The sequence below is a fragment of the Cyclopterus lumpus genome, chromosome 2, assembly GCF_009769545.1.
Source record: "Cyclopterus lumpus isolate fCycLum1 chromosome 2, fCycLum1.pri, whole genome shotgun sequence".
In the NCBI taxonomy this organism is placed as follows: domain Eukaryota; kingdom Metazoa; phylum Chordata; class Actinopteri; order Perciformes; family Cyclopteridae; genus Cyclopterus; species Cyclopterus lumpus.
Window position 1 is genome coordinate 11,489,602 of NC_046967.1, and position 24,116 is coordinate 11,513,717.

General features: G+C 47.3%; 3 protein-coding genes across 3 annotated transcripts; 2 read left to right on the forward strand and 1 right to left on the reverse strand.

The window, feature by feature from the left end:
* The first annotated feature begins 657 nt into the window (after positions 1–657).
* On the forward strand, positions 658–3,252 carry ccdc28a (coiled-coil domain containing 28A). The gene is made up of 5 exons (XM_034549358.1): positions 658–1,441; positions 1,532–1,713; positions 1,834–1,988; positions 2,144–2,166; positions 2,317–3,252. Exons 1-5 carry the CDS (start codon positions 1,278–1,280, stop codon positions 2,369–2,371), a joined length of 579 nt encoding a protein of 192 aa, XP_034405249.1. The 5' UTR covers positions 658–1,277; the 3' UTR covers positions 2,372–3,252.
* A 125-nt stretch (positions 3,253–3,377) lies between these two features.
* On the forward strand, positions 3,378–10,746 carry LOC117742197 (epithelial cell-transforming sequence 2 oncogene-like). Its single transcript, XM_034549356.1, has 21 exons — positions 3,378–3,883; positions 4,499–4,611; positions 4,690–4,852; positions 4,931–5,186; positions 5,281–5,509; positions 5,636–5,780; positions 5,893–6,058; positions 6,421–6,549; positions 6,625–6,717; positions 6,871–7,077; positions 7,167–7,270; positions 7,354–7,500; positions 7,618–7,704; positions 7,907–8,016; positions 8,109–8,256; positions 8,339–8,412; positions 8,506–8,662; positions 8,759–8,824; positions 8,931–9,019; positions 9,253–9,425; positions 9,506–10,746. Exons 1-21 carry the CDS (start codon positions 3,764–3,766, stop codon positions 9,637–9,639), a joined length of 2,910 nt encoding a protein of 969 aa, XP_034405247.1. The 5' UTR covers positions 3,378–3,763; the 3' UTR covers positions 9,640–10,746.
* Positions 10,747–16,062: 5,316 nt separating this feature from the next.
* Positions 16,063–23,390, reverse strand: filip1l (filamin A interacting protein 1-like). The gene is made up of 2 exons (XM_034549357.1): positions 23,282–23,390; positions 16,063–19,473 (listed from the first exon to the last, which is right to left on the reverse strand). The coding sequence occupies exon 2, from the start codon at positions 19,152–19,154 to the stop codon at positions 16,626–16,628; it is 2,529 nt and encodes an 842-aa protein (XP_034405248.1). The 5' UTR covers positions 19,155–19,473; positions 23,282–23,390; the 3' UTR covers positions 16,063–16,625.
* Between the last annotated feature and the right edge of the window lie 726 nt (positions 23,391–24,116).

Sequence of the window (24,116 nt, forward strand, 5' to 3'; positions counted from 1 at the left end):
ATAAGCAATGCAACTGCAAACTGAAAATGAGAGAAAATATGTTCAGTCAAAGTGCATAAAATCATCTATTTGTGCAGCTATTCAAGACTGTGACTGAAATCACACTTTAATCCTCACTCACTCAACAATATTTGGTGAATACTAATAAAGGCTTGAATGCTGTTCTGGAATTAAATTCAATTAACTTTTTGAATGTGTTTTATGTTACAATTTACAAAGTCTTGTCAGCATGAAAATCAGCCTAATACTTCATTAATTAAGAAGAGGGAGAGGGGGATCATTATTGTATGTTCGCTTATCTCCCCCTTGTGGTTATGTACTGCAACTTCATCTCAGCCACTCTTCAGTAAGGACATATCCTCTCTAATATGTGCTATTTCAAATATTTTAGACATACTTATGAGTCAGTTGTCTCCATGACTAGGAAACCAGGACTTAAAGAAAGTGTGTGATGGCGTGAGACATTTAGGAGACTAGGAGCTAATTTATTTATGGCCTAGAAGAAGATAGTACAAAAATATAATAATAATAATACAACTGAGAGTCAGACATTTAACCATAATAACAACACATTAGAAAATTAATAATAAGAAAGAAAATATGGTAGCAAAAAGAAATAATACAACATTAAAAAAGGTGTCTTGTGAACGTGTGAGAAAGAGTAATTTAAATGTTACGTGCTTAAAAATAAGGGATAATAAGATTAACAATAATATGTGATGAAATACGGTCGGCGTAGGGCCCGGTTCCAATTCGTAGACCAGCGACCTCAACGCGGAGTAGGTGAGCACCTTTCAACGCCCGGTAGTCTTTTCTTCCGGTACATTAACCCTCATTCTGTTCCACTAGTCGGTAATGTTGTAGTTTTATCCCCTCGTTGAGTGAGAGTGAGTGAAACTGTATTTTAGTCCGTATCCTAGTGGACGAAGACTTCAGTTTGGAATCCGGCCCGAGACCAAAAACAGGAAGTTTTCAGAGTTTACGCTCGAGCTAACCGGGGCTACTTCCGCATTCTCTACGTTTCAACAAGTGTGTGTTTTTTTGAGGGTGGGTGGTGGGCTCGCGAGGACGACCCCTGTCCCCGCAGACGACACGCGACACACCCGGGGGAGCAATGCGGCCGACGTGTGGCGGTGTTTAACCGAAACGGGCCCGACTAGCTAGCCAAGCTAACGGCAAACCTGGTCCCGAACCACGTAAACACCTGTCGGGGGGGGGGAGCCCCGGTTCTGCGTCACCGGGCCCGGCGGTGCCAGGCAGCACCGTAACATGAAGCTATGGAGGAGCGGAAGCTAAAGAGAAAGAGTCCCAGGACCTCCGCCAGCACGGCGGCCCCGACCGGTGGCTCCGGCCGGAAGAGCAACGCTCCCTCCGGGGGACGGCACGTCGGCTCCGGCCACAACGCGGGGACTCACTCCAGCCAAAAGAACAAAAATAGGAGGTTGCAGTGTGTTCTTTTTTTATTAATATTAGTTTTACATGATCGTGTCACGCTGCTCTGCTCATGCCCTGTTGTTTGGGTCTTCTCCAGGGGCGTGAGAGACAAACCCAGGCACCACCTGGGTTTGGGTGGGAGGCCGAATCAGAACCAGGGCCAGGCGGCGCCCATCATCCAGCACTCCTTTCTGACCGATGTGTCGGACGTGCAGGAGATGGAGAACGGCCTGCTCAGCCTCCTCAACGACTTCCACTCAGGGAAACTACAAGCGTTTGGTAATGTTGACTCTTTAAGATGAACACAAGCCCCCAGAGAGCCATGGACACGCACTCTAAATGTCAACCGGTGTTATGTAAACGACTAATAAAGTTTTTCCCCCCCCCTCTCTGTGACAGGCAACGAGTGCTCCATTGGCCAGATGGAGCAGGTGAGAGAGATGCAGGAGAAGCTGGCGCATCTGCACTTTGACCTCCACAGCGAGGTGGACGAAATGCCCGAGGACCAGAAGAAAGTAGCCTGCGACACCAACATGGACAAATTACTTCTGAACGTGAGGCCCACTTGATCCCTTTTTCTACGTTTTTGAGTGGCAGACGTAATTGTGCGTCTGCATGAGCGTCATAAAGTAGTGGAGGACTTAGCAGCTTATTCGCCTCCTAAGTGTTAAACTCTTAAAGACTCTTTTAATGTTCTTTCTCTCCACAGCTTGAGGAGCTGAGTTCGTCAATGTATCCTTGTTTTTGTATTTTAAGCATCATGTTAGTCCATTTAATTGCTTTCTAAATGAAAGTAAAGTATATCTTCTTTGGCGGTCCGGCACTAATCTAAGAAAGTCCAGACTTGTGGCTGTTTTTCCTTCCTTCACCCTGCTTCTCCAGTCAGAAACTGAATCTGGCCGACTCCCAAGAGATCCCGAGGACTGCGAGTATGTGAGTCCTCCCTCCTGCACCCCATCGGACCCGGACCCAGACCCAGACCCGGACCCAGACCCACGTCACCTCGAGGCACGATTTCTCCTTTTAAGTATTGTGGCCGCCCAGCAGGATGGACGTACTGTAAGATGTCACCACGGGGATGCACCCACAGCCTTATTCGTCACTCCCCCCCCCCCGAGATGGGATTTGAATTTCCTCTGATTTCTCTTGTCTCTCCACGTCGGTGCGTCCCTGTCGGTTCCCTCGTTTCCAAACGGTGAAACGTTGCTCACCAAAGCAGTCGATCTGATTAGCGAACTGACTTTAAGCTCCTTTTTAGCGATTCTCAGATATCTGAACTCACTCTGTTGCACTTTGTCTTAATTGTTAATAGTTGTCACACAGAGATAAATCTAATCAAAATATAGATGCAGAAATTATGTTTATCAACATGTAGCTTTAAATCTAATGCTATATCTTATTTTAGAGACAATTAAAATAAGTTTCCTGATGACATTAATTATAGTTAGATCCAAACTGCACTGTTTGAGTCATAAAACACGCATACGACATCAGCGCCAACATCCTTGTTCAGTGTTAAATATATATTTGCACATATCCATACGACATGCACATCATCACTTTGACGCTGGAAGATACTGAATTATCTAAATGTCACAAACATGCCTTACATTTTTCATTTAATAATGTTTTGCCTTGTTGGTTCTAACCTTTTTGAAATGATTATTAATGTAATATATGATTATTTGATGCTGCTTTGATTGTAAATCCTACTCTTCTTGTTTTTAACCAGTATTCTTGTGGGGTTATTTCTGAAGTGTTTTTAAAATGTTTGGTGGTTGTATTTTTATTGACCTAATAATAAATGTGTTCTCCTGAGCTACCGCTTTTTAAAAAAGATTTCAAAAATATATAAAACAAATAATTCGCATGCATTTTCCTGAAGCCACAACCTTTTTAAAGAGTTGCGTACGGCAGATATTAACGTTGTAGTAGAACTCGTGTTTCAGGTTTTCTCTACATAAGTGGGTTATGACACATATTGGAATTAATACATTTATTCTACCATAATATTAATGTGTTAATCATATGAGAGATAATTGAGGGAATATGATTTAATGCGTGTGTATATCATTTATCATCCATAAAGGAGAAGGGTGGACATACCGTAGCAGTCGGGTTACTTATTACTTATTAATAACGTGCAGGAGGCTGCACACTGAAGGAATGTGCACATCCTCCTGTTGATGCGTCTCTAAGGTGACGGAGCAGCGCGCGTGCGTGCGGCGCGTGAGCGAGCTCCTCTGCGTCGCAGCGGTTTAGTGAGCGAGCTGAACTGGACCAGAAGTCGAGGAGGTCTTTCCCCCCAACCCCCCCGTTAAAGAGCAGCATGGACACGGCCGTGACGTCGACCCCTCCCCCGGTGAAGCGGTGGCAGCTCGGCGGCACCCGGTCCGGAACCCGGTTCAGCACCTGGACCCCCCTGAACCACCGGGCCGGCAACCTGCAGGTCAGACCGAGCCGAGCCTCGAGGCCCCCCCGATGCACTTTTATTAAATCAGATTGTTTTATTTAGTATATGAATGACCACCAGATGGCAGGAATGAGCACATTGTTGTACCGTGCAGTGAATATGTCGGATTCAATGTACGGCGAGGCTAGAATAGGAAATAAAACTATTGAGCTGCCCAATTAGCCCCCCCCCCCCCCCCCCCCCCCCCCCCTTTAACCCCCTCCTGTATGCTTCAGGTCACACAAACAACAAAAATCATTTAATTGCATATTGTGTGCAGGTGGTTTTAGGCCCCTCGGCTACAGGAGAAGGTGCATTGCAACTTACTGAACTATTATTACGGCTGAATAATGTTTTTGTTTTTGCCCAAGAAAGATATATAAAATATTCATGCAAACTAAGACAGAGAACACTATCCATTTGTTTTTCCTTGGATATCATGATATCTCGGTGGTGGTTGTCCAGTGTCTTGTTTGAATACATATTATATTTATTATTATTATAGCATTTCATGTAAGCGGACACGCTCTTACGCAACGAGGTGCACCTTCCACACGTCGTTCACCGGCTGTATCCCGTTTGTCGGTGTCCTTTTCCCCCGTTTCCTCCCAGTTATTTGAGGAGAGGACGAACCTCGTGCTGCACTGGTTTGACCTGTGGACCGACGGACAGAGGAAGCACCTGTTGCACTCTCTGCTCACACAATGCAGCAGGTCACAGCTCAAGTAGGCTTCCTCCCCTTTTGTTTCAGTATCTGTGTCATTAAGTGTCGGCGTGCCACTCTGGAGTCTTTTTTACTTCAGGTACTGCAAGGATTTGCTCGCGGAGGCGGTTCCCGTGACGCGAGTGGACTTCACGTCGGTGCTGCCCCGCTTCCTGTCCCTGTACGTGATGTCGTTCCTGTCCCCTCGTGACCTCTGCTCCGCCGCCCAAGTCAGCTGGCACTGGGGGGTCCTCGCCGAGCAGGTGAGAGGCGAGATATTTTGATGCCGACTGCGGCTTCCAGGCTTGCATTGAGATGTATCCCCCCCCCCCCCCCCCCAGGACTGTCTCTGGGCCGGCCGCTGCATCCGGAGAGGCTGGTTCCTTCCCTACACTCCCGGAGAGAAGGAGTCCGGAGCGTGGAAGAACCACTACGTCTCCTGCGTCTCCACGCTGGACCGGCTCACCCCCAGGGAGGCGGCCGAGCGGTACGGCACCCTCAACCAGCGAAGCGCGGGGGAGACAGAGGAGGAGGAGGAGAGGAGGAAGGAGAGGAGGATCAGACAGACAATCAGAGACAAACTCCAGGAGGAGAAGAGTGAGTCGAAAAAGAAACCCTTTTGACTCTTTCTCGTTTGCCCTCCTGTCTTCCTCCTGTTCTTAGAGACGCTTCCCATCTGTGATGTTTGCAGAACACTCTCTGAGAACCAGGAAAGCCTGGGGCAGCTACACGAAGCCACAAGGAGCCAGAGGTGCAGCGACTCAGACAGGGAGGCCCGGCTCTGGAACAGCATTGGGCTCTTGGCCCTCTCTCTCCTGGCCTCCATCTGGGTCTCCCAGCGCCTGCCTCGGCCTGGACCGGGGGCGGCCCACGACTGCAGCCCAGAGCCTGGAGAGAGTCCAGGCCTCCGGGCCGAGCAGGTGAAACATTCACTCGTCAGCGTTTTTTATGATGCAATGCATTTTCTACTATAATGCAACCCAACGCAACAGCTCTGTAATAAATCCTGTCTTTGGAATATTAAACTTTAAAATGTGTTGCTCCAGCATGGGCCCATTGAGACCCCGTGAAAGACTGAGCGAAGCCAGAGGAGCGCTGTCCTCCTTCACCGGCAGACCGCTGCCACCCAACGTCTCCGTGACCCCTCCCCCCCTCGTACTGCTGATCTCCAGCAGAATTCCTGCCTATGAGGTTAACAAACTTCCTTAGTATGCTAATAAAGCATGGATGAAGAGTGTAAAAGGCACATTGTGAAGGTCGCCGTCTCCCATTTCTCCCCGTCTGCTCTTTTTCTTCCTCCTAGCTGGTGCTGAGTGGCGTGAAGGATGGAGTGGTTGCGGTTCTGTACGACCACAGAGGGACTCTCTCGGCCCTGTTAACCCAGGTGGAGAGGACTATTTCTGGGCAGAGAGCTCAGAGGCTGGGCCTGCTAGCTCCAGGAGGAACGGAGGAAATCCATCTGCTGCACGGTGAGAATTAATAATCCTGTGTATCGTAATGTGTGGAAACGCTGCCGGGGTCACTTCCTGTCCAGGTTCAGCCTCCCGTGCTCCAGGGTCATCTCTCAGGATGCTTCGCAGCACATCTGCGAAAAACATTTCATGGCTTATTTTTATGATGATAGTACCTTCTTTTTTTTTTTTTTATACAGTAAATCTGCAGCTTTCCTGGTTCCCCTTTGACCAGAACTAATCAGCATAAATCTTGCATAGATTGCCCCGGTTTTCATTTTCTTACATAACTTTGTGGCAAATATTCAGTATATTTTTAGTGTTTTCAACATTGATGGCGACGTACGTTGCTTAGCTGAAGGAACCTTTTCTTTTGTCAGGTTGTGGCCTGTCAGAGAGGACTCTACTGACCCCCGACCACAGAGAATTCTGGGAAAAGCTGTGTGGCTGGTTGGCACCAACTGAGGAAGGAGGAGGGATTGACATCTTCTCCCCGCTGGCTGCATCTGGTAGGTAGACACAGATGTTGGGACACACACACACACACACACGCCTCTAATCTGTTCCCTCCGTCACTTCCTCAGCATCGGGACTAGCTCTCATGCAGACTCTCTCTACTCTGACGGGTCTGGAGGTTCTGGCGCCGATGGGTTTTGCCACCGGAAGTTTCCAGAACAGTGAGTCGCATTGCGCAAGACCTGAAAAGCCACCAAAAACACACCTCAGCCAGCCGGAGCCTGACGGGACTTTCTAGAAATTGTGTAACGTAACCGTAGCCTCGCATCATGTTAAAGCCACAACATAGAGTTTGTTGTTTCGCCCCCTCTCAGTCCTCGGCGAGTGGTCCGACGGCCGCGTGTGCACCGGACTCTCGGAGCAGCGGCCGGCATCCCCGGCACTGCGCTTTGTGTGTGACGGTGCACTGCTGGGCTGGTGCAGACAGGCCCAGTGGATGGAGGAGGCTCTGGGGCAGCTGAGGGGCAGCTGGGGGCCACAGCTCCAGAGCGTCAGCCTCCAGGCCAGGGGCCGGGCGCTGGGTGGGTTTCACATGCACCACACACACAAATGCCTGCATGCCCTGTGTCCTGTAAACCTCCTGAGGAATCCATTCATGTATTTAATATAGGTCACTTTCTGTGGGAGAAAATCCGCCTGGAGGAGCTTTGTGTGTCCAAAGATGTAAATGAGGCTCTGGCTGAGGGACTCGCTGCTCTCACACGGCAGGAAGAGGTGGGACAACAGGGCGAGTTTGTGTCACGTTGCCTCATTGACTGGATAACGGTGTTTCTTTGGTTCTGCTCCTGCATCTTCAGACCAGACCTCTGGAGTTTCTTGCCGTCTTCCTGACAAGATGGAGAGAAGAGGAGGAGGGAGGAGAGAGGAGGAGTGGAGGGGAAAGGAACAAAGGAGCCGAAGATTTCTCTTTGGCGCCACTCGACCTGACAGCCGAGCTACCGCAGGTGTGTGTGTGTGTGTGTGTGTGTGTGTGTGTGTGTGTGTGTGTGTGTGTGTGTGTGTGTGTGTGATTATATTGAAGGTTGAAGGAGCACATCTCATCTCGTTCTCTCTGCCTTTAGATGCTGTTCGATTGGAGAGGAGCAGCTGCCAGAGAGCTCCACCACAGCGAGTGTCTTTATCTGGGGAGGCTGGGCGCCGTGCTGAAGGTCGGTGGCTGGTCGACTGTAACAGTAAAACACCAACAGGACATTTAGTGAGAGACCAATTGTTTCAGGTGTAATTTAGACTGAGAAATCAAATCCAGAAAGCTGCCGCTGACCACTTTCAGCAAACTACGAGGAAGCTTATGTTATTAGATTTAGGAAGGATGATTGAGATGTGTTTATCCGGTTCCTGCCCTCCCTGAAGGTGTACCAGGAGCCTCTTACTGCAGCTCTCAACTCCAACAGAGCCATCCTCAGCTACGCCGACATCCACGTTGTCCTCAGCCCTGTCGCACAACTGCTGGAGCTCAACAGGTACACACACACACACACACACACGCACACATATTTGCACGACGCCGTCTCGTGTGCACACGTCGCGGTATCTGTTTGTGTGTTTGCTGCAGGGCGTTTCAGGAGGATCTACGAGCCCGGCTGCAGCAGTGGGGTGCGGAGCAGTGCGTCGGGGATGTGCTCGTCAAACTGTGCTCAAAACTCAGAGTCTACACCAACTACCTCAACAACTACACCACCGCCCTGCGCACCGTCGACAAGGTACGGGCGGCGCGCGGCGCACGCACGCCAGGTGTGGAGCGCACAGCGGTCTGAGAACGCTTTGCTTTCTATCTGATCTCAGTGCAGGGAGACGAAGCCTCCGTTTCGGGCGTTCCTGAAGAGAGCGGACAGAACTCTTGCAACACACATGCTGAGGTAACATTATGCACGTATGATCTTTATTTGTTTACGAGGCAATTATCGTCCATAGAGACAATCCGTTCGTTAAACCGCGGTGTGTTGGTGAAGCCTGCAGGAGCTGCTGCTGTGTCCGGTGTGGAGGATACAGGAGTACGTGACTCTGCTTCAGGTGTTGTCTTCACACACACACAGCCGCCACCCCGACCACACACACCTCCGCTCGGCCCTCGACACCCTGCTGGGATTCAGAGAGTTCATACAGAAGGTACGACCCCCCCCCACCCGACCCCCCCGAGGCGTCGGCTGACGCCGCGTTCGATTCCTGCGCTCGGTGTCGTGAACGCGTTTGCTTCTGTTTCAGTTGAAGAGAAACTCTGAGAGAGACGAGCGGATGGAGGAAACGGAGAAGATGATCCAAGGCTGTCCGGTAAAAAACTCCTTTCCCCCCCCTCGCTCTCAAAACAGCATGTTGAGGTATCTTTATATTAATATGGTGTGTGTGTGTGTGTGTGTGTGTGTGTGTGTGTGTGTAGAGCCTCAGTGAAGGAAACAGGCAGCTGATAATAACACAGGATGCTGCCTTGCTCATGAGCCCCGATGAAAAGATTCCTGACTCACTCAGGTGTGTGTGGATTTTCATTTGTATTCACTTAGCAGATGTATGATATGGTATTTTTTTAAATATTAACCAACCGTGAGTACTTTGATTAGTAATCAGCCTACATTTGATAATTTACTTTGCTCAATTTTGAATTTCAAGACGATTATAAATGTGTTTTTTTCGTAGCATGCACTTGTATTTCACCACAGATTATAAACCAAGACGTTATGTCCTCTCTGCGTGTGCATGATCAGGGTCTACGAGCAGGTGTCCGACGTGGGCCTCTTCCTGTTCAACGACGCGCTGGTGTTGACGCGGCGACGCGTGCAGCACACGCCGTTCTCGCCGGCCCACCGGAGCGCGCACACGTTCCTGGCCTCCGTGGCGCTCGCCAGCCTGGCTGTCAGAGAGATCACGCACACGCGCTGTGAGTCAGACAGCTGTTCGTTATGTTGCCGTACGATTTATCTTTTTGATAACTTTATGCGATACTGTCTTTCTACGTAGACGTGCGTCACGCTTTCGTCCTGGAGGGTCCGTGTCGTTCTTGGGTGTGCGCCACAGAAAGAGGCGAGGAGAGAGAGCACTTCCTGTGTGCGCTGCGTTCAGCCGTGAGCGCCGCGCCGACGGGACACCCGTGAAGAAGAGGATCCCCCATAGAGACCATGTTCATGTTCCCTGTATGGGGGGAGAGGGGTGGTAGTTCGATGTCTCAGCTGCGCGTCATCCTGCGTAACGGTCACTTCTCACCTGGCTGGCGCGTGAAGGTTACGCACGGCCCTGTCTCAGTCAAAGATTGGTCGATGTCAGTGATTGACACCTCTATGGAAACCTTGGAGCCAATAGAATTGAGTTGTTAGGACCAAAACCAGATTAACAGCAACGTGAGCCAATGAGATGCATATAGGCGTCGTCATACTTCCTTTCCCCGGCCAGCACGGCCCCCTGCGAGTCAGGAACCATTTGACTGGGTCACAGAATGTGTGGAGAACACTCCTCAGTGCAGGTGTTCTGGATAAAATGCTTTTTCTTCTTCCAAACTTCAAAAGGTAAGCAGAATGTGCGCACCGTGAAGTGACGAAGGGATTTGTGTTGCTGTGTTCTCTTGCTTGTGTCTCGGTGGGGGTTGGGTGGAGAGGATCTTTAAAACTATGGCTGGAGTCTGTGTGGACTCCTCTTGCTTTTTGGTGGCTAGCTTCTTCTGCTAGGACGTAGCTACGGGTCGCTAGGCCCGGAAGACTGGACGGTGAGCTGATTTAAGGCAAATTATGAATATGACACTTGAGTTCTTCTTTTTACTATTGTGAGTTGTGTTTGGAGCATTTGAAAACAGCTTGTTAAATATTGTAGCTCACGTTCTGCTGTTTAATTTGATGTAAAACAACACAATATTATTTTATCATTATCTTTCTGGTTTTACCTGAACCCCAGAGTCCCCTTATTTGGGGGCCGTGGGGTGTAAAAGGAGAAATTAACGGTAATTATCTTTTCCACCCCACACGTGATGCAAACTGTCTCACTTTCACCTTTAAAAGTATTCAGACGGTAGTTTGTGTGTTAAACTCTCTACACATGTACTTGTATTGTCATCACATGCATTCATTCTTTGATATTACAATCCTTAAACAATACTTTAAATTTCTTATTTTAGTCATATTAATTTGTAATGTTTCTTATCGCACCACTTGTGTGTTCAACATTACTCAAATACCAAGTGTTCAGTGTTAATAAAAAACTTTTTTAAATAGTTTTTTGTTTCTGTTAATGTTCTATAATTATCAGATCAGACATTTCTTTTATTCCAGGTATAAAAAAAATCTTTATTGATAACAGTAATGTCACATTTCAGATATGATCCCTATCAAGTAGCTACATCACTTATACACTTATGTACATTATTGCCACTTATTCAAAATAGACATCCACGTTTTCCACCCCGAGAGATTAGATGAATGTGTCATTACCAGCAACCCTTAAAGATCAATACAACATATAACACACTTATATTACTTCTCAGTTTAATTTGTTTTGATCACAATGTTCACACCAATCTGACACTGGAACTACTTCAATGTGACAGTTACATGAGGATTGTTTACCATTTAATGTTTTATATCATTTATCATTCAGTTTCATATCCGAAGCGACTTTGAGGATGATCTGAAAATGTGTCACTGACATCACAGTGAGCGGGTCACGAGATTTGTGTTGTTGTTGTTGTTGTTGGTGTGTGGCTGCTCCTTCCCGGTGGCTGCAGGAGCGACCGGCAGCTGAGTCTTGCTCTGCAGCCCGGGGTTTGTCCCTTTCTGGGATCCGTAGCCCTTCGGTTTGGGGATCCTCGTCGGTCCCGGTCTCCGGAGCGCCTCTAGAGGAACCTGCGGAGGAACGGAGAGAAACCACTTTAAGCAAAAGGCAAGAAGGAAGCAGTGGAGGAGGCAATCTGATGCAATACCGACGATGACCACTAGATGATGTCAAATCCTATTGTTTGGGCCAAACTGGTACTGCTGCACTTTGGACTAGTGTTCCCAAACACATGGCTTCCTCTTTTTAAATGCTCTAATATTTCTGTTGTCTCTTGCACATCATTTAGTGTCCTATAAGCGCCTTTAACGTGCACCGCTGCAACAAATACTCCACAATCAATTAAAATGAAGTAAAGAGGGCGTTTATTTTCTACTCTCTTGCATTTGAATCCTCTTGAATTAATCGAAGAAGATGAATTGATCATAAAAAGCCATAGAAATGATATTGTTTTAAATATCTACCACCTTACACTGTATATAAACATCTAAGAGACATAACATTTTAGTCATCATCATCATCAACCGTGCGTTTGTTGCTTCGGACCCGGTGTTTGTCCTCCAATCAGAGAGCAAGCAGAGAAAAAAAACATGGTGGGAAACGTCCCGTTCCTCAGACTCTCGAACAACGCTCCGCTTTCTGTGCAATCCCGTTCCAATCAGCGTGTTTACGTGTGCTGCAGGGCGCCAGCAGACGGAGGTAGCATCGCTCCCCCCCCCCCCCCCCCCCCTCCCCCCGTGCAGCATCCTGTTTACTGCGATAAGATGTTTGCACAATCACGAGTAACCTCAGCAACGCTGTGCACTCCTCGTTCACCTTCTAGGACATTTAACGCAGCTCCCGCAACATATTCCTTCAGATTTTAGTGTTTTTTTGTATTGTATTTGTGCGTCTCGACTTTTAAATCAGCTCTATAAATCGTTTCGAGAACACAGGTCAGACGTCTCTCCTCCTTTTCGAGCTCACAGCGTGCTACTGATCCCTCTATGGCAATTATTCTCTTCAAAGTTATCGAGGGGTCCGATTGGAGCATATGTTAAATCCTTTTCCTCAGCACCTCCCCAGATAGTCCGGGCTGCAGCGTTGTAGGTGTGATTGAGACGGAGAGCTCCCTCTTCGATCTGCAGCGGAGTGAAACTGAAGCTCCTCAGCGTCCCCGTGAGTTTCATCACACCACTTTACTTTATTCCCAAGCAACACGCCAAACTCGAGCTGCAGTGAACTATGCATAACCTCAAATATTCATACGGGCGTATACATTTCAGAACGAGTCCAGTCTGTGCTCCGGCAAAGCTAATGGGCCAGAAAATCTGCCCGTCGTCGAGAGGCCTCAGTGCGGCTTTGTTCTCGCCTCCGTCGGCGCTGCAGCAGGAGTTCGGCTAAGTACTTCTTCTGCAGAGCCTTGGCCCCGGCTGTTTCCACGGCAACCAAACACGGGAGGTTTGTTTTGGTGCTCGTGTTGCGGTGGGAGCGGAGGCCATGGCCTCTCACGCGCAGTACGGAGCCCTATTGTTAGAAAAGGCCCCCACACCACTGTTTATTATCGCTCCTCGGTTCCACTGCGAGCGGCTAGAAGGAGGAAATCCTTCGACTCGTCTCTCTGGCATGCACTTTGGGAATTAGACTTTCTTGGCTGCACTTTGTTCCCACCGGGAGACGATTTAAATTAGGCCTCTAATGTTTCAATTTCCATCACGACGTTTGGTGTTTTTTAACATTTTATTTCACCCCCTCCGAAAAAAAAAAAAAAAGTGTCGACCTCCGCAGACAGAAGCATCGCTGCAGGCTTTTCTATATGAGACGCTCTCCGGCTCCCAGCGTGTCACTCGACACTCATTCTATCAGTCTGGCAGGGGCACCGCGAGCAGAGCCGTCCAGATGAGTCCAGCTCACGGATCCAGAGCATCTACAGTGACTCAGGGGGTAATTGAGGTCGCAGACAGTCATCCCAGCTGCTGGATGCGTTCTCGAGGAGCGCTCTAATGAATAGCATCTTGTTTAGCCTCTGCATCATTTCAGCGCCCAGACGGCTTTGTATCCGGTTTCTCCAGCTGTGCTCCTTCACACTCATTCAATGTAATGCTTGATTTAATCATCTCCTCGTAACACTGGTGTGTGTGTGTGTGTGTGTGTGTGTGTGTGTGTTGGCGTCTTCATGCAACAGTTGTCTTGCTCCGTCTAAATGACACTGAGGGCTTAGCTACGTGCTTCATAGTATTTTGGTATAATAACGTTGTGTCGCATCTGATTCAAGCTCAAGTCAAATGTTTGTCAGAGTACTTTGTGACAGTTTGCCTTCGTATCTTTGGACAGAGCGCGGGGACAATTTGATGCTAACGTTGTTATCTTTTCTACGATGTTGGTTAAATGTTGAGCTTTCTGGGTGAAGCACCCGGCACACGTGACCCCCACAAATACACAGTTTGTACTACACTTCATAGTCAGGCCTCTGAGTGGCCTCATACTATCAGAGTTAATGGGAACATTAGATTTTCATATATCAGCTCGCTACTTACTTTCTCTTGAAGATGTATCTTTTCTTAACGGATACAATCGTCCCACTGTATCCACTGTATCCTTCCCACTGTATCCACTGTATCCTTCCCACTGTATCCTTCCCACTGTATCCACTGTATCCTTCCCACTGTATCCACTGTATCCTTCCCACTGTATCCACTGTATCCTTCCCACTGTATCCTTCCCACTGTATCCACTGTATCCTTCCCACTGTATCCACTGTATCCTTCCCACTGTATCCACTGTATCCTTCCCACTGTATCCTTCCCACTGTATCCACTGTATCCTTCCCACTGTATCCACTGTATCCTTCCCACTGTATCCTTCCCACTGTATCCTTCCCACTGTATCCACTGTATCCTTCCCACTGTATCCTTCCCACTGTATCCTTCCCACTGTATCCACTGTATCCTTCCCACTGTATCCTTCCCACTGTATCCACTGTATCCTTCCCACTGTATCCACTGTATCCTTCCCACTGTATCCACTGTATCCTTCCCACTGTATCCTTCCCACTGTATCCTTCCCACTGTATCCACTGTATCCTTCCCACTGTATCCACTGTATCCTTCCCACTGTATCCTTCCCACTGTATCCTTCCCACTGTATCCACTGTATCCTTCCCACTGTATCCTTCCCACTGTATCCTTCCCACTGTATCCACTGTATCCTTCCCACTGTATCCTTCCCACTGTATCCACTGTATCCTTCCCACTGTATCCTTCCCACTGTATTCACTGTATCCTTCCCACTGTATCTTTGTATCCTTCCCACTGTATCCACTGTATCCTTCCCACTGTATCCTTCCCACTGTATTCACTGTATCCTTCCCACTGTATCTTTGTATCCTTCCCACTCTATCCTTCCCACTGTATCCACTGTATCCTTTCCACTGTATCTTTGTATCCTTCCCACTGTATCCTTCCCACTGTATCCACTGTATCCTTTCCACTGTATCCTTGTATCCTTCCCACTGTATCCACTGTATCCTTCCCACTGTATCCACTGTATCCTTCCCACTGTATCTTTGTATCATTCCCACTGTGTCCTTCCCACTGTATCCTTACCACTGTTTCCTTTTATCCTCCCCACTGTATCCTTGTATCCTTCCCACTGTATCCTTCCCACGGTATCCTTACCACTGTATCCTTGTATCCTTCCCACTGCATCCTCTCCCACATCCCTTCCATTCCTGTCTTTCAGTCTCCATCCCCTCATCATCATCACCATCATGTTTTGACTTTCGGTCCAGATTTAATTGAACATATCTCACGTACGTGGTAACGTTTCCACTGCGGGTGCATAAAACCACATGTAGAGGAATGCCTATACACGGAGAAACATTCGTAAGTCGTCCTGATTATTCATTTCAAAGGATTCATGGGAGAAATCCAAAGGAAACAGAAGTTTTGTGTTACGAGCTAACGGAGACCACTCGAGTTGAACCATCAATAAATACATTAGTGTTCCTGAGACGGATCAGCTTTTCTGAAGGGGCTTTTTTTATGGATAAAATGTGTTTCTTGGTGTGTGTATATACATGTGTGTATATAAGTGCAGCACTGAGCGATTTTATTTTTATTCTTTGTCATAACACGTCGATCCCAGATGGATAATTTCTAGAGAAGTGCTCGAGGACACCTCAACACGTTGGATGGGGGCCAAGGTAAACTGAAAGTATTAATATCTTAAACACTCTTTTTTTGATCTGCTTTTAGTTCAGTTTGTCTTTCAGGACCAACTTGTCTGATAGTCGTTGTGCTTACTACCCTGATTGTGTTTTAGTTATGGAAGTCCAGTGCAGAAGAGCAACTGTAATTCCACCAAATCTCAGACTTTTTTTTTAGATTCCAACTGCAGCTTTATGGCGCACCACTCTGAGGTTTAAAGGGTTTCAAGCAGTTTCCGTTGAATCATCTCAGAACAGCGAGTTCACATCACGCTGGTTTTCATTCTGCGTCTCTGGATGTCAGAAGGAACTATGACATCAGCCTGTGATTTCAACTCGAGCAAGCAAACACATGTGAGACTCCCAGAAGGTTTTCTTTTGTGTCTTGTAATCCGGTCACAAAGGTTTTTCCACTTGGATATCATTCAATTAGTCTAACAAAGTCTCGACAGTCTCTGTGTTCAAATCTGAGAAGGTGAATTGTAATCTTGTAATCTAAACACATTATTGAGATCTTGTGTGTTAAAAAGTTACTGTGCATGCACCAAAAAAATCAAATCAAACAAACTGATTTCAATCTAATCGCATTTTGTCTCAGATTATTTTTTTATTTTACACATTCAAAACATGCTGGATTTAGTGAATAAAGGAAATTGGCAAGCATGGATGACACACTATAAAACATAACACTTCTTTTTGCACACTTTAATTCTCAGAAAATCAAACAACTTAATCATAATGCAGTATGTGTGTAATATTAAGTATAAAAACTGGTATGATACATCAGTGTGAATAAGCAGACTACGTGGCAAATAGGCCACTGAGTACAATACAGTAAGTGCACATAAGTTAAAAAGTTAAGTCAAATTAAATCAAATGTTCTAGTGCTTTCAAATGGTATTGTTTTTCTCATGCAGGCAAACACTTGTTGGAACTTAATCACACAGAACCAAGCAAAACAACCAAAGTAAAAAGGAAACATTCAAACCCTGGTTTAAGAGTAAATCATAAATCAAGTAAAACAGACATGTAAATGTATCGGGGGTATAGAGTTGGGGTTTAAGGGTCTATGGTTGAATCCTCATGGGCAGGATTCAGCAACAATGGATGGGATGGAGGGTTTGGGGGATTATCAGGTCAATCATAGACATTACTTACTGTAATTTGTGATGGCCTTTGGATTGGGGTGGAGGTGGGCTTAATCGTGATGCTACTTGTGATTTTGCTGTTGCCTTTCGCAGTAGAAGTGCTGCAATTTGCAAACACCTGAGTCCTTTGCTCCTGGAGTCCAGGTGTGTGGCCCGGACTCAGTGTCTGCGACGGCGTGCTGATGCTCTGAATGAAGGGGCTCCCTAAGTGAATGTGGATTTTGTTGTCCTCCGTGGTGAAGACGTTTGGCCCAGAGCTGTTTGACCTCTGGACCTGCCAGCTGCTTTGCCTTTCTGGGGTGACGCGGAAGATGGCGTGCCCTCCGAGAACCTCCACTGGCTCCGTGGAGAGGGAGCGTTCGGGGGTGCCCGTCGTCACCGACACGATCTGTATAGGCGACATTGCTCTGTCTGGTGTTACGGAGCCGCACGAGTCCGGAGTCATCGCTCTGGAGTACGTAGCCATGGTGAACGGTGACAGGGCCCTATCCGGGGAACACAGTCCGTCAGAGATCGGGGAACCTTTAGATCTGGGGGAAATGGATATGGCCGTCGGGGATATGGAAGCATTCTGGATGATGGTGATTCTCTGTTTGGGCGGACCTCCGCTTGTGGGTATGACGGCAGTGCTTGTGAACGACTGGGTGTTTTCCGTGGTCGGGCTGGTGATCTCCAGTGTTGCCGTGTTGTGTCCGTGGTCGGGAGTCACCTTAATGTGCAGAGGCTGCCCGGGGCTGTGGGTCAGCACAACGTCTCCTGGCTGAACGTGGTTGCCATTCTGCCGCGGTTGCACTTTACCGTTCACCTGATGGGGGGCGTCTTTGTTTTTAAGGAACGGGACTCGGGCCCTCCTCAAGTTGTTGAGGTTGTTCACGTTAGTGATCAGCGTGGGGCTGCATTTGGTGAGCTGGAGCTCGTTGCTGTAGTTGGCGTTCTCTTCAGGGTCGCTCTCGTCGTACAGCTTGCCGTTCACCACGGCGCGCTCCAGCGGGGCCATCGTCTTACAGCCGGGAGGCATGACGTCAAGGGGCTCGGTTTGAACTTCCTTGGTAGAAACGTGAAGGTCTGAAAAGCGCCTTCCATTCATGCCGGGGCGAAGACTTTTGCTAAAGCGCCTGTACCTCTCCAGCTCTCGCGTGAGCGTCTCCATTTCTCTGGCCAGTTCTTTGTTCCTGACCTCCTGCTGGGTCAGTTTCCTCTGGAGCGTAGAGTGGTCAGTCTTCATGCGGCATATGGACTCCTCTGTTCCCATGTATTCATGGATCTTCTCTTTTAGAGCCGCTACCTCTCTGGTCAAATGGCTAGACTTTGCCTCCTCGTCCTTCAAGCGTTTGTAAAGAACGTGCTCTTGGTTGCACTCTTTCTTTTCAGCCAGTTGGTACTTTGAAAGTTCTTTTCTGGATATTTCCAGCTCCTCCATCAAGGCTTTACCTTTCTCTCGTTCATTGATGAATCTTTTCTCCAGTGATTCAAACTCCTCTGTTTTTACGAGGTCTCCCTCTACCACCTTCATGTCCTTTAATTTGTGTCTCAGGCGCTCCACCTCCTGCGTCAAGTCCTTGACTTTGTTCTCTTCTAGTTGGAAGTGTTTAGCAACAGGTGCTTTGACGTTCTCCTCTTTAGCTTTGCTTCTCACGTATTCTCTCTCTATGTTCTCCAGCGATTGCAACCTTTTCTTCATCATGTTGATTTTAGACTCCGAATCGTTGCTCTTTTCCTCTTCGGCGAGCAACATGGCCTTCAAGTCGTCCCTTTCCCTTGTGGCGCTGCACATTTTCTCCTCCAGCTCAGCCTTTGACCTCAGCGCTTTCTTGCTCTCCTCAATCAGCTTCTCTGTGACCGACGTAACTTTGTCCTGTTCAGCTTGAAGTTTGCCAGTGCTGTTCTGGACCTTGTTCTCCATTTGCTTGAGCTTCTCCGCCATTGCCTTCCTCTCATCCACCAGCATGACGGTCAGAGTCTTTAACTTGGTGAGATCTTCCTTCAGTGTCAGCTCTGTCTTTCCCAGTTGGCTTTCAGCCGCCTCCAGATCTTTGACCCTGACTTTCAAGGCGTCCAGCTCACTGGTCAGAACCTTTGACACCGTCTTCTCCTTCTCCAGGTTACTTTTGAGTGAGTTGCATTCTTGTTTGCTCTTGCTGAACGCGTCCTCTAATTTCTCCAAGTCCATAATCCTGTGGTTCAGTTTATCGACTTCGGTCTTCAAGCTCCGGCTTTGATTGGCCTCTTTCTCCAGTTTCTTGTTGAGGTCCCTGCAGTGGTCCTCCATCCGGATCAGCTCTTCATCCTTTCCCTCCATTTCAAGCACCCTTTTCCGTAACTCTTCAAGCTCAGACATGAGGCTAGAGTTTCCACACTCACCGCGGCTGATTTTGTCCCTCAGCTCCAGCAGTTCCTCCTCCGCTCGCCGGAGGGTCTTGTTGGTCTCCTCCAGGTCGTCCAGCTGCCTGCTGAGAGTTGACAGCTTCTGGCGCAGCTGCCTGCTTTGGGCGTCCTCGCAGGTCAGTTTGGCTGTCATGGCCTCTTGTTCCTGATGGTATCGACCGCCTTGGTCACGCAGCTCCGCCTCCAAGCGAAAGACCTTTAGCTCCTCCTCCTGCAGACGGGCATTAGCTGAGCTCAGCTCCTCCTGGGCTTGCGATGCGCCGGCACTCAGTTCTTGGACCTTTGCCGTTTGCTGATCCAGCTGCTCGGTGAGGCGCTGCTGCTCATCCACGACAATCAACGCAAACGACTTGAGTTTGGTCAGCTCCTCCTTGAGACTCGTGACCTTTTGGTTGTTCTCGTCGTCCCTTCTTTCTTGGTAGACCTTATCCTGATCAATTAACAGCTTCAACCTGTAAGAAACAGAATCCAATTCAAAACGTGCATGTACAGTTTGGTTACTTTCCCCCCTGCAGTTGCATTTTCTATTAATTTCACGTGAATTTCTTTAAATTTGGAGCACCACATATTTAAGTCATTGTTCATTTGAAAATGTCAGTCTTTTATCTTCACTAATGTTATATATGAAAGGGACTCAAGAAACTCTACACCCCCACTGTCATTACCACTTGGGCCCACGACTCCAAGCACCGACACATCATAAACACGGTTATTTCCCCGGCATTTCTTAGGCGGACTAACGTTTTTATGTCATGGAAAATTTAACACATCATAAAAAGCATTACTTTGACTCGCTCAGGTTGGGAGTCTGAAATACCAGAGGTTACTTTTCTTTTTGTTCCCTTGTTGCCAACTAATTCTCCGATGGTTTGGAAACCTGAGTTACCGCTGTAAATATCAGGCCTCGAGTTTAACGATCAGTTTCCATCGTGTTTGACGGTGTAGCATATGGCCGATAGAGTCCTCCGGGAAATAACGTGAAAGGACCCACAAGCAGCCCACGACCTCTGAAAATGATCTCACCAGCGAAGATGAGCAATACTGTCCAACTCATAAGGATGACGTCAAAGGCCGTGAGGTGAGAGATCATTTAGAAAGCAGAGAATATATGATATTTACACTTCCACAACTACTTGTATCTCATATTTCTACCTGCAATATATACGCTGATGGGCTACAAAGTACTCGTATTACGTCTCGGTGCGTAGACGGGGTCAGTACATCTCACACATGCATCCATCACCGGGTACACTCCCGGGGGAAGATATGTTATGTCTGCTGTGTGTGTGCAGCTGCCAGGCATTTCCACACAGATGGCCCAGTGGCATGGAACAATCCTTTAATTAAGGGCTTTCTCTCTACTACCAACCCTCCTCCCCCTTTACCAAAACCACCGCCTACCCGCCCTGTTTCTTCTATACATTTAAAGGAATTCCCCCTGCTTCAAAGGCAACTTCAGTTCCACAGAGTTCACACAGAAACCCCCCAACACACACACACAGTCTCACGGATCACTTGTTCCACATGTACACTCGGATGGTGGGCCGTGATGTAAGTGTGGAAGGGCGGCTCGCCTCTCAGCGGTAGCTGCTAAACGCTGGGAGCGGGACGGGACGTGTAACTGCATCCATGTGCTGCGACGGGGTCCGGTGAAACGTCAAGCACGAGCGTGCACGAGCCTCATGCACGAGCGTGCACGAGCCTCGTGCACGAGCGTCATCATTAGCGTCGTCCGGCTGAATTAGAAGACGGTCGTTATGAAGCGTGTGGTAAACTTGATTTTTATGTAAACTGAAAGTTGTGTTGGTTGTTGGCATTTTGCAGTTATCATACTTGTACTTTAATATAATTTAATTTAAGTAAATAAAATCTGTCATTTTGTGTTGCATAGCTGCCTTTTTAGGCATTAATCCCCTTTAAAGTGGTCATGGACTCCTTTATATTTATATTTCATTGTCAGTGAGTCGTCCAGGTGCTCAGATAATATTTCTATCTATCTTTGTTGACTTTAAGTTTGCCCTTGTTACAAAATACACTGGCTGGTGTCGATAGACTATTTTAATCTTCTTAACTTTCAAGGACTCTGGATAAGAGCGTCGGGCCTTATCTTGGAACCTGCATGTGTTGAGAAAAAAAAGTCCATTTTCTCCGACCGGCCGTAGAAACACGGAGTTGCTAAATGAAACAAGCAGACGTCTTTCCTGCGAACGAGCCCGAGGCCTCTAATCGCTGTTTATTCAATCTCTTATCTCGGCGCTCGCTGTTTTTCTAGTGATGTCATCCGCCAAAATAGAAGGAGAAATGTACTTAGTGCCGCAGCGAGGGCTGGGAACTCTGTTTGAAACGCTTCAAAGTCCCGAGCTGGTTATTAATCCTGTACACGGCTGCATTAAAGGGCACTTTGCACTAATAAAAGGCAAATCCTTGGAGAGGGCTCATGTGCCCAAAACACGGGTGAAATCACCTCCAGCCCTTTATGGGACTCTATCACGCTATTTCCCACTGCCCTCTGTGGTGCATGAGGAGATGTTGAACTCTTTCTCATCGGACACACACACACAGATGAGTGTGTGCACGTCTCAGACCAGTGGGGGTTCAATATAATTTAGCGTCTGCACGTTATATAGTCGGAAGCATCGTAGACTCCTGCAGCCTGACCCTTAAATAAATGAGACCCAACCGTACTTTAAGGGGAAGCAATAGCTCAAGTAACAGTATCCACATGCGTTCAGAAAATACATAAACATATATCAGCTGTTCCAGATTTCACCTCCCCGTCATGTTTTTATCTCCCCTCGTTACGGAGGAATAAATAGTGCTGCACATAAAGCTGGTGGCACATCAGTTTGAAGGCTGTGGACATTACAGGGCACCGTACCACCCACGCTGCAGCCGGTGCAACACGTTTCAGATGTGGGGGGGGGGTCGTGGAAAAAAAGGATTGATTCTGGCCTTGTTGCAAATATGCGCCCGTCTGCTTTATGCAACCGGCCGCAGCTTCTCAGAGGGCTTCCCTCTCTGGAAACTGTGTTACACGCTCCACATGTCGTTTCCTCGCCGCGAGGGATTAGGTCATGAACGTGCAGACCGACGTATATCCAGCAGACACACATGGCCACAGAGCTGGGGGGGGGGGGGGGCTGATTGATGCAGTGTGTGGACTGTATGTAAAGGCTAAGTGATGTGCCCCCAGAGTGCAATCATGTGTAAGATATGTAACTCTGACTTTTTATGAACTTCCCGGTGGCGCTGGGTGTGTTTCCAGAAGAGACCTCGATGTGGCGTCTGTGTGTTTGTGTGTATTCATTAATTAATTAATTAATTAATTAATATACATTATGGAGCTGCCAGAGGTGGAACGTAACAAAGTACATTTACCTCAGTACTTTACTGGAGTATTTCCAGTTTCTTTATACATCTCAGAGGGAAATATTGTACTGTTTACTCCACAACATGCATTTGTTTGACTTTAGTTACTTTGCAGATTCAGATTATCAAATAAAATAAAATATATATATATATAATAAATTATCTAAATTCACCTGCTACAGTTTATACTTATATATATATATATATATATATATATATATATATATATATATATATATAGTAGAAAATTGGCTTGAACATAAAGGGGCACAATGAGTACTTTAAATGTACAATACTCGGGGGGTTAATTTTGATGCTAATAAAAAAAAGGAATACTTTCTTATTTTAACACCACAGATTATTCTTTCCTCACCATTTAGTAATGTGAGTTGTTACAACCTCATCTGACAATAAAAAGCCATGAAAAGAACCTTAAAATCACATAATGCCTCTCTAAATAATAATGTGCTGTACATACTGTTTATATTAAATATAGTATAATCACATACTGTATGTCTTACACTGCCTTTTTACTTAAATATCACTGAGATTCATTAATGTCTAACTAGTGAATATCTTTGGACTTTTTCTTTATGCATATTTCAAATTAAACTCGATGATATAACCGCTGGCTTCAAAACATTAATGACATTCCTGCCACCGTTTGTGTTTCATTCAACACATCCGATTTAAAAAAAGACTTCCCGAAGCTTATAGATAAATACATCGAGGCTTTTAGAAGATAAACGTACCTTCTCGAGCCAAAGGAAGGTCTATTAAAAGCCCCACTCTCCCCAAAGCAGCGTGGAGTGGTGCGACCCTCCAATCAACAGGACTACTCACTCTTCTAAAGTTCTTTCCCCCTGAACCGAGCCGTGCGTTCAAGCCTACCTGTGCCGAAGGCGCCCCCGTCTTCACTTCATTATCTTCCCGTACAACACCCTCAACTCGTCCTCTCTGTGTGTGTCTCACTCTCTGAGTGCCTGTAATGTGGGCATTCCTGCAAGTCAGACCAAACAATAAGGGATGTGCTCCCTGCCTATGGACCATTACATCATCGGCACGCCCTTATATGGCGCTTTGCATTGCACAGGCTCGCAAGAAGGGGGTGTGCTTGCTCGCATGCGGAGCTGCTGTGCTGTGTACCTGCATGTGTTTGAGCGAGTCTCCCAGAAGTGAGTGTTTAACTGTTAAAGGATGTGGCGGTCGGAGAGGGAAAGCTTCTTTTTTCTTTTCTTGACGTATGTAATGTGTGAAATATCTGGCCGCTCTGTCACGGCTCGGGAGGTGAAGAGAGAGACGAGGAGTTCCAGTCGCGGTATTTCCGTCTGGCTCTCGTCAACATAAGTCATGTATTCAGCCGAGGAGGGAGGGAAGGAAAAGAGGAAGAAAAAGAATCGCCTCGCAAAGCTAATAAGAGGATCTTGGAAGAGGATTTTGTAATTGAAAACCAAAAAAAGCTGCAGGACGAGACGCGTGAAGTGTGCGTTCACATTTAGCTTAGCGTAAAGAAACAAAGGGACCCGGCTAGCATGGCTGTAGTCAAAAGAAGTAAATACACACTCGTGTCTCCTGTGATTCATCCAAATGAAACAACGTGTAGAAATAGAGTAAAAAGAACAATTTCCCCCGTAAAATGTAATCAAAGTTCCTCCAGCTGGCCCGTGCGTGCGGTTCTGAAGGTACTCTGTTACTTCCCTCTCCGGTGCAGAGGTCATCTTGCTGC